Raw genomic sequence first — 9752 nt, 5'->3', positions numbered from 1 at the left:
TAGATTGATATTCAAATGCATTTGTTGTATTGTTGTTGATGTATTGACGTATTATCTTGCTTATTATCGTGCTTATTGTAAGTTGCTCTGGATCAAGAGTGTCTGCTAAATGCCTAAATTGTAAATTGTCTACTGTCCTGTCAATAAACGCATAAAAGCCCACAAATAAATCTTGAAAAAAACTCATTCTTTGTGTGAATGGGATTGCTCAGAGTGCAATTAGTTTGGACTCAAGCTAGGTGTATGACTTCTTAAATCATTCATCACCCACACCATGAACCGGACACCAAATTGAGACCTGGGGGAGAATCCCCAGTCCCACTACTCCAACGCCACCCCCACCCACCCAAAGCAAAAAAGGAATGCAAAACACCAGACTGTGACACACAGGGTTACCATACCTACCTAACACAAACAACTGACTCTGAACAGGGTTGCCATGCCATACTTATCAAACCAGCCAACCCCACCCCCTCTCTCTCAGAGATCGGAGGCCTGTGCTGCTCACTACATGGCACTCTGAGAGTCATGTAATTTTCTTTTAGACTTCTCCAATGCCTTCGACAGCATCCAGCCTCCAGCTAGCTGAGAAGTTCAGTAATGCAGGTGGACCATGTCCTGCATTGACCTGCACTACCTCACTTGCAATGCTTCAGACTGTCGGCAGCATGTCAGATGCAACAGGAGCCATGCTGTCAGCTTTTTTTTGTCTTTTCAGTTCTGTTTTTATTTTTTGTTTGAATACCACTTCCCCAGATATGGTCTCCTGGTGAATAACCATGGCACTTCTCGTGTTCCATAGCTTATTCACCACAGTACATATCACTGACCAATGGAAATCTTGGTCCATGGCAGGCTGTGCAGCTTTCCTGCTCCCGCTAACCATTGACTTCCACTTCAACTCATGTACTGCCACCTCAGAAGTTCTCTGATGGAGGCATTGTCAGCTGCAATGCAGATGAAAATGTACAAAGCCCTCTGGAGTGCTTTGTTGGGTGGTGTGAAAACAGTCACCTCCAGCGCGAAATTGGAAAGATCAAGGAACTGGTGGTTGACTACGAGTGTGGACTGGAGCATAGAGTTATAATATATTGAGGTGGAGGTGGAGATGGTGGACTCCTAAATTGTCCCGATAACACATGAACAATACACTAGTCTGACAACACAGCTTTGGAGTCCAAGGTGCGAGCCTGAGCAGTGAACCTGGAACCTGGAGGAGAGGATAATAATAATGTCTTGAATTGATATAGCGCTGCAATGGAACATAATAATATCCAGCCAGGGACTGGTTGTTATGACTGATATTGACAATGTATTGTAGAAGATTCAGCAGAGCAACAGCATACAGATCATAAGGAGCAGGCCTCTTGGCCTGTTCCAGGCAGCCCGTTGGGGCACAAGCCTTCTGAGCACCAATTCAGACCGTTCTTATAGTGTCCACTCTACCAGAAATGCTCTTCTGAATGGTCTTACAAGGATGTGCTAAAGATAAAGTAGTTAAAGAAGTCTTCCATATATGGCACATACTATAGACAGATTATGCTGACACAGGGTAGGAGTAAGCATCCGTCAGCTGTTAGGATTAGCAGCTGCTGTCAAGTTAGAATTATTACATTGATGTGAAAAGTGGCTGACTAGCATTGAATGTGATTGACACATACACAATAATACATACATTGACAGTCTATAAATATTTCTACCAGAGCTCCTTTCATGAATCAAACAAAGCTTTAAATAGAAAATCACACCAGTGTGAAGTGAGTGGTGGTGGTGCTGCTGCTGATGATAGACCCACATGACATCACAGGATATCAGTATTTGATACAGTGGAAAAACACTTATGGACATACACATGAAGTCACGTACTGGAGTGGTTAGCACCGCAAAAAAAACAAAAAAAAACGCCAACAAACAAACATTGAGCGTGGCGAATATCCATGGTGGCTGCCACTTCCGTGAAAGAGAGGTCTGAGAGGTACTGTGGAGTGGAGTCAGGGCATTGAGACATTTGAAGGTGAGAAGTATAAGTTTGTAATTAACAGGAATTACAAACACAGGAAGCCAGTGCAGCTGTCCTTGGGTGGGGGTGATTTGTCACCAAGGCTTGACAATTAATAGGTGAGAACTCTGGCAGCTGAAGTTTGCACATAGGCCTACTAGAGCCTATCCAGGTATTGTTAGAGAGCCCAAACAGGACTCCATTGCAGTAGTTTATTTAAAGGTTTCCTGTGTAAATAAGCCGAAAAAGCTTACTAGGATCTCCTTTTAGTTGACCTTGTACCAGTGAACTGTAGCACAAGTCATGAAACTGTACCTTTTCCTAGGCAAACTTCTAATAAAGTCTTCAATCAATCAGTCAGTCCAGATGGGAGGCCACAAATGCGTGAGGGTTTCAGCCACAGAGTCGGAGAGTGAGGGACAGAGCCTAGAGATGTTCTGATTTGGATATGGACTGGTAGGAGAAGGTTGAGTCCAGAATGATCCCCAGATTGCGGACTTCCAGATATGGAGATATGGAGCTGCGCCATAGAGTAGAGTTTGATTAAAGACGTAAACTGGGTTTAAATACCACTAGATAAATAACTAGCCTAATACTTAGGCTATACTAGTTGGAGTAGTGTGTGTGTGTGTGTGTGTGTGTGTGTGTGTGTGTGTGTGTGTGTGTGTGTGTGTGTGTGTGTGTGTGTGTGTGTGTGTGTGTGTGTGTGTGTGTGTGTGTGTGTGTGTGTGTGTGTGTGTGTTGCGTGTGTGTGTTGTGTGTGCGCGTTTATTTATTTTTATCTGATGCTGTTTGACCTTTCTGAGACAGATCAGATGAGGACAGTAGTCCTTGGCTATAATGTAAGACATGGTGGTAACACAGTTCGGTTACCATTCTGCTGTTGTAGAATGGCCAAATAGAGCTGTGGTTGTCGACCTTTGATTCTTATAGCCCACCCCACGCACGCATGCAGGCTTGTTTTCAATGTGGTCACATTGTGGTATTCAATTCACCAAGTCACTCTGGGGATGTGCTTGCACGGGATAATGTTGTTGGAGGGGTTTTCTTATTATAGGTATGGCATGGCAGGCCTGTTCAGCAGTTGTTTGTGTTGTTAGGTAGGTATGGTAACCCTGTGTGTCACAGCTGGTGTTTTATTCCTTTTTTGCTTTGGGGTGGGTGGGGGTGGCGGTGGAGTAGTGGGGATTCTGGTGGGTGGGGGTGGCGTTTAAGTAGTGGCAGATCAATATGGATATCCAATACTTCATATTTACAGTTCTACTTAAGTGAAAGTAGAATTGCTGTCTTTAGGATGTACTCAAAGATACTCAATGACAGTAACAAGAGTACATTACCATCTCTGATTACTGTTATCAGTATAGTAAATGACCAAATAGACTGGACTACCAGCCATATCAGACTGAGGTCAAAATAAATGACACACCAAGTCATGCATGGATTTCAGTAGACAAGACGATACAAGTGATTATCTTGAGATTACGTCTCCTTGTCCTCAAAGTGACTGTTATATTATATAACAGTCACTTTGAGGACAAGGACTATCCAATAACTGTAAAACCAGTTTTTCAACCTCACCTTTTTATCTGGGTTTTTATTTGTTCCACTGTTCTAGACTAGGGATGTAAACACTGGTATTCCTGCTGGACACCCTTCTTAATAGTTTCTTTGTTGTTTTCTCTGTAGTCTCTACATATCTAACAGTGCTGCATTTATTATTATCATTTTTAGCAGTAGGAGTATACAGTATAAGAAGCTCCCATAAAATATGGAGATCCATTTGAATGTACTGAAAAGGACTTCCCATAGGTTATTATGGCTACAAATAAAAGTCTGGGTTTCCGAGGCTATGGCTTCAGGTGACACATTTGGATTACCAAGAATTCTTGTCTGTAGTGCATAATTAATTTGCATAAGCCTCTTTGCAATTAATTGCATACATGTGCATTCATCCAGGGACATGTAGGCCTACAATGGACCTTTGTATTGCTTTCCCCCTTGGAACGTAACATTTCATACATATCAGACAGTTGATTAGGTTCAACATCCCATTCACAAAGATGGGTCACTCCTACGGTGTGAGTCACACCGCTATATAAAGCCTGCAGACAAGCATGTATTCGGTTACCATTCTGCTGTTGTAGAATGGCCAAATAGAGCCGTAGTTGAGTTCTCAACCTTTGATTCGTATAGCCCACCCCACGCACGCATGCACGTCGCACACACACACACACACACACACACACACACACACACACACACACACACACACACATGCGCGTTTCTTATATGTTGGAATTGTATAAACAATGCTGTTTCTGTACTTCACAATTGTTACATGGGGAGTTAGCCATGTTAAAGTTACAGGATAACAGATATTCTATGATGAGTTAGACTGATCACAATGACAACACGCATCAACCACCAGTTCTTAGGGCTTCCCTACTATGTTGCTGGATACAAAGCACTACGCTCCTTGTACTGGGTATTTTTTCATCTGCAATCTTCCTCCACAAGAGAACTTCTGTAGGTGTCAGAGACAGTGAATGCATGTATTTAGACATAGTCAGAAATGTTGATAGGGTATTTTTTAATGAGGCTACCACCTCAAACAGACAAGGCCTCACTCCCCCCACCCCCCAATACCAGCAGCATCACAGAACAACCCCCATGTGACCTTAAAAACAGTGGCTATTATGTAAATAAAGTCAGAAGCAGCCTTTGAGCTAAATATGCTTGTTGGTGAAACAGGTGAAACAACAGCAAGCTATCAGGCAGGGCATAAAGGCCAAATAACATATGGTCCATCATGTCTGTGGATATTACCAATACCAGCAACATTTAAACGTTCTGGTGGCAGCTTATTTTATATAAATGTTAATTGTATTATTAACTTAATATACGCCTATGCCCTGAAATGACAACTTCTGGTCAAACTCGTTTCATTTGTCTGTGTCTATCTAAAAAAGGAAGCGGGATATCAAATTTCAAGATGACAGCCATGTCCCATTTTTACTCAACTCTGTAAACTATTTCAAGCTTTTCACACACCCGATGTGATGCCCTCTTAACCCTATACCATAAGTGAAGGGTCAAACATTGTCACCTCAAGATTCTAGAGCATTTCATAGTTAATGTTATCGCCTCTTTAAGAGCTTTACATATGTAGCCTACATGGCCTACTAGAAATAATTGTAATTATACACTCTGAGAATGTTTTTGATACAGCAAGTATTTTGGTAATCTCCCTGTTTAAACCCATCATTGGTTTTATTCAGAAACAGAACAGATAGCCTACTGTAACTTCCATGTAGCAATAAAAAAGTGCTCCTTAGTCCTTACTGATAAGCATTCACTAAATGTGTAATTATAAAATAGGCAAATCTTAAAAGAAAGAAAACATACAAAAAAAGAAAGAAAAAAGTGATCACAAATCATTATGAATGATAAGGTCTATATCTCAAACAAAAATAAAATGGCATATAATTATAATGATAGCCTCCATGCCTACAAGTTGTTTGTTTTCTTCAGCTTTTTATTAGGATATATTTAATTTAGTAGCCTATAATTGCAGGGTGTGGTGGTAAGAAATACGTTGTTTTAAGATATAGAGTGGATGTTTTAAAATGAAAGCAACCACTATATAACACTGTACAAGAACTACCGCCTCCATATGCAATATGCATACCTTGGGTGCCATTCGTCGGACGACAAGTGCAGATCTATAAGCTCACAACGCATCCCCGATGCAACGCGCGTTGATCTTGTAGGTCTGATATTCGTGACGCATACAACAAAGGATGATGAAACAAGTCATGTGGCTGGATCCTACGTCATCAACGGGAGTAACTTTTGGTGTCGCGTAAAGGAAGTGCCCTTGGTGTGACTGTGAATCACTTCACTACTTGCCGGTTGTCGGAGAGGGAGAAACTGAAGGATTAACTTTCACTATCTAGGTGGAATATACACTCTAAAGGTAAGAATGATGTTTAATGGTGTTTAAATTCAAGTATCGTCGTTTTCATGGACGACAGCTACCTTCAAACGTCTTCGTTTCATGTTCGCCGGGTATGACCGTTACATTAGCTCCGTGAAACGTGGTCTTGTCTTGGGCTAGGAGCGAGGAGTTGTCTGGGATCGTGGGAAAGGCAACGAAATATAACGGACTTGCTTTTTGTTATATCTATCTAAATTCCACCCGGGATGTTATTAATTGACATTATCACAGTGTACTCGTTGCTCTTCAAGGGTACATTTCTCACTGAATGCTACGATTACACTCGTATTCAATCAAAACTAACGTTAGCCCTTTTAGCCGAAGAAACTCAGGCCAGAGGACAGCGTCCTCTAGGTGTTTTGTAAGCTCATACCTGTTATTTATATATTATATATTTCCTTTTATTGGTTTATTCGTGTTGAGGAAGGGTTTTAAATATAGATTAAGAACATGGTTGCCCGCTATTATGACTAACCCGACGTCCTTGGAGAGATGCATTGTTGCGCAAGAAGCTTCTAGTAAAGCCCTCTCGTGGTGGAATGAGGTAACAGGCAGTATTACGAAATATTAAAATTGGACCCGTCCCGTCAGTTACGTCTAATTGTCCTCAGGAAACCCTTTTCCACGTGTTTCTCAAACGTTTTCATGTCGAGGACCCCCACATTGACACTTATTAGCCCGTGGACCCCCATTTGAAAAGAGATGCCATAAGAGAAGATGTGTATGGCTCTAGTCTAGCAGTGAATTGAACTTGAATTTATTCGCAACCTTTTTCATTTCAAGGGCCCTTTAATTAGGCTATGTACCCCCATTTAATGGTATTTCTATCTAAGGGTCGATTTTGTTCCTAACTATCATTTAGCTGGGGACCCCCCAAGGACCCCTGGGGTCCCTCCTAACCCCACTTTGAGAACCAATGCATTATTGTGTACTGTGTAGTCAATCTTACAAAGCCATTGTACCAGTTGTTGTACCAGATATTAAATATTATTGTCTTTATGAATTCATGTAATCATTGTAGTCTCTTGGCTCTAACAGAGGGACCATCATGCCTGTAGACATTAATAAAGGAAAGAAGGCCTTCGTCCAGAAGTGTGCCCAGTGCCATACTGTGGAGGATGGTGGAAAACACAAGGTCGGGCCAAACCTGTGGGGCCTGTTTGGACGCAAGACAGGGCAGGCTGAGGGGTATTCCTACACTGACGCCAACAAAAGCAAAGGTAATAATTTGACCGTTCAACAGTATTCATTGTTTTTGTCAACTTAATATCATACGATTTACGGTAGTTGTCTAAATCTACAGTTGATTTGGTCAACAAAAAATATTTTGACGGGCCTTGATGGCGCTGTAAAGCCTGATTATACACTTGGTTGCATGCTGAAAATAGATGATCTACAAGCAGCGCGACAAGTTGTGAGTTTGTAGATCTGTAAAGACTGCGTAACCAAACATAAAATTGTCAAAATAAAATTGTCTATATTTAGTCATAGCTTAGTTTTTATTTTGTCATTTAAAAAGGTAGTCGAACATTTCTATCATTGTTTTAGTCGACAAAATTGACAGATGCTGTTCAGTCAAATCATAATATCTTTGCCACACTTGTTTTGCTCATTATAATTATTCTGAACTTTCCTCTCCTCTCCTCTCACCTTGTTTGTAGGCATTGTCTGGGATGACAACACACTGAACGTTTACTTGGAGAACCCCAAGAAATACATTCCAGGAACGAAAATGATCTTTGCTGGCATCAAAAAGAAGAATGAGCGTGGTGATCTCATAGCATACCTGAAATCTGCAACTTCATAGAACACTCAATTGTGTCTTCAACCATCTTTGTGTTTTCTTGGCAAACTGTACAGATGACAACAATCTAGAAGCTAGGATACCTCTTGGCCTCTTCACTATTATGCCTTCTGGTGCGAGGTTGAGATTCTGAAGTCTCACTTTAAATACTAGGCAGAGCAGGAATGCACACAAGTTTCCATATTTGTCACAGATGTATTCTCTCTTTTTTTTGTTATGTTCCTCCATTCTTATGGAGTAAATGATATTCCCTGGTTTAACAGGTGCCTTTAAATTATTGAACAATATATACTGTGTATTCCAGAATGTAGTGAATGAAAGCTGTGTAGGAAGGTATACTTGCAAGTGTGTCATCTGATTTTATTTTCTTTTCTTCAGTGGTTACTGGTTTCATTATCAACATTTTGAAATTAATCATTCATCATTGTTTAATGCCTTTTGAAGTTCTGTCTCTGCTCCAGATTTGGTTAATGTCTTTTGCATGCCTCATACCTCAACTGTCTTAATTTATCTGTCTGTTGAATTTTCCAGCATGGTGGAATAAATACACAATGTCTTAATTTTGGTTTCTGTAAGTGCTTTGCCTTGGAGGAGTTCTTTGGATATGAGTAACATTTCCTTATGTGATTCAGCTGCATACTGGATCATGACTTATAGATTCAGCCCTGCACTGGCATCTAACCCAGAATGTTACTGAATCACAGCACAATGACTAAGGAAAGGGAATTTATCTGAACAAAGGGTTGATACTAATGTTGTGATCCTAAATAGACATACTGGCTTATTGATGACATGCTGATTTAGCACCTTTGGTAAAAGTTTTAAAATATCTTTTTGGTTCCAGAATCAAACTGAATAAGACAGTTTAAAGTTACATTTAATCAAGAATGTGTTCCTGTAAAATACTTGGCTTGAATGTGGGAGAGTAATTTTGGTCAAAGATATTAGCTAGTACTTCTAAGATCTTGGATAGGGGCGGCATAGCTCAGGGGTAGAGAAACCGTTATTAGAGCACGAAGGGTTCCCAGTTTGAATCCGGGCTCCCCCTGAGTTAATGTCGAAGAGTCCTTGAGCAAGACTCTGAACCCCTAATTGCTCCCGGTGAGTAGGTTGGTGCCTTGCATGGTTTCCTAAGCCACCGGTGTATGAATGTGTGCGTGAATGGGTGAATGTAATGCACAATCTATGTAAAGCGCTTTGGATAAAAGCGCTATATAAATGCACCATTTACCATTTTGGATAGGGATGTTAAGCAAATTCCTTAATGTTATGCCGTGCACTTTGGATTTTGCCTGCACTCATGGTTTAGTTTAACCAGATGCCCAAAGGCAGCTGCAGTCTTATCAGAAGAATAGACTAGTGTCATCATCAGGTTTGGGCCCTTTGTCACACATGTGGGTAGGAACTATTTCAAAGAGCTCAACTGGCTTCTGTGGAATCCAGGGTCACTGTCCAGGCTGACCCTGGGTCATAATATTATTTATGGAGAGGTCTCAAATTTGACGTCTTTACTAGAGCCAGTGTAGTTGATGTGTGCCTGTACAAATTCTTGTTAGTCTTGTTAGAAATTGCTATTTTATTTACTTACATGAGGTGTCTCAATGGAACAGCATAGATACAGCAGTCAAATTAACTACTAATTTGAGGACATTCAAATATTGAGCAAATTATTGGCTGTTGGAAAATATTCTGGTGTTAGTATTTGTATGTATTGTATCATGTAATATTGTTTTATTTAATGTTAATACAAAACACATAGGCTACTACCTAAACACATAATACATACAACAAAACATCACACAATAACATTTAATTCTGTTATTTGTGAGACAAGTTATAACCTTGGAATGCTTTTTGCTGAAAAAAAAGAAAGAAAAAGAAAACTAACAGGATTTACCATTAATACAATAAATCATTTAGATTTATTGTAGACACACACCGGCAAACTGACA

At 40.5% G+C, this 9752-nt stretch overlaps 1 protein-coding gene across 1 annotated transcript; it reads left to right on the top strand.

The window, feature by feature from the left end:
* The first annotated feature begins 5886 nt into the window (after positions 1–5886).
* LOC308307908 (cytochrome c-like) lies at positions 5887–7891 on the top strand. Its single transcript, XM_080753239.1, has 3 exons — positions 5887–5975; positions 7035–7216; positions 7658–7891. The coding sequence occupies exons 2-3, from the start codon at positions 7045–7047 to the stop codon at positions 7801–7803; spliced, it is 318 nt and encodes a 105-aa protein (XP_080609365.1). The 5' UTR covers positions 5887–5975; positions 7035–7044; the 3' UTR covers positions 7804–7891.
* Positions 7892–9752: the final 1861 nt, after the last annotated feature.

The sequence above is a fragment of the Nannobrachium achirus genome (genome assembly GCF_963921795.1).
Source record: "Nannobrachium achirus genome assembly, chromosome: 22".
NCBI classification, from domain to species: Eukaryota; Metazoa; Chordata; class Actinopteri; order Myctophiformes; family Myctophidae; genus Nannobrachium; species Nannobrachium achirus.
The sequence above is the reverse complement of the archived record's forward strand: the minus strand, read 5'-3'. Positions and strand labels throughout refer to the sequence as shown.

Excerpts from the sequence above, each read along its gene's own strand:
- LOC308307908 (XM_080753239.1), top strand. The coding sequence starts at position 7,045 with ATGCCTGTAGACATTAATAAAGGAAAGAAGGCCTTCGTCCAGAAGTGT. Across the intron at positions 7,217-7,657 it reads TGACGCCAACAAAAGCAAAG|GCATTGTCTGGGATGACAAC; the intron begins GTAATAATTTGA and ends CCTTGTTTGTAG.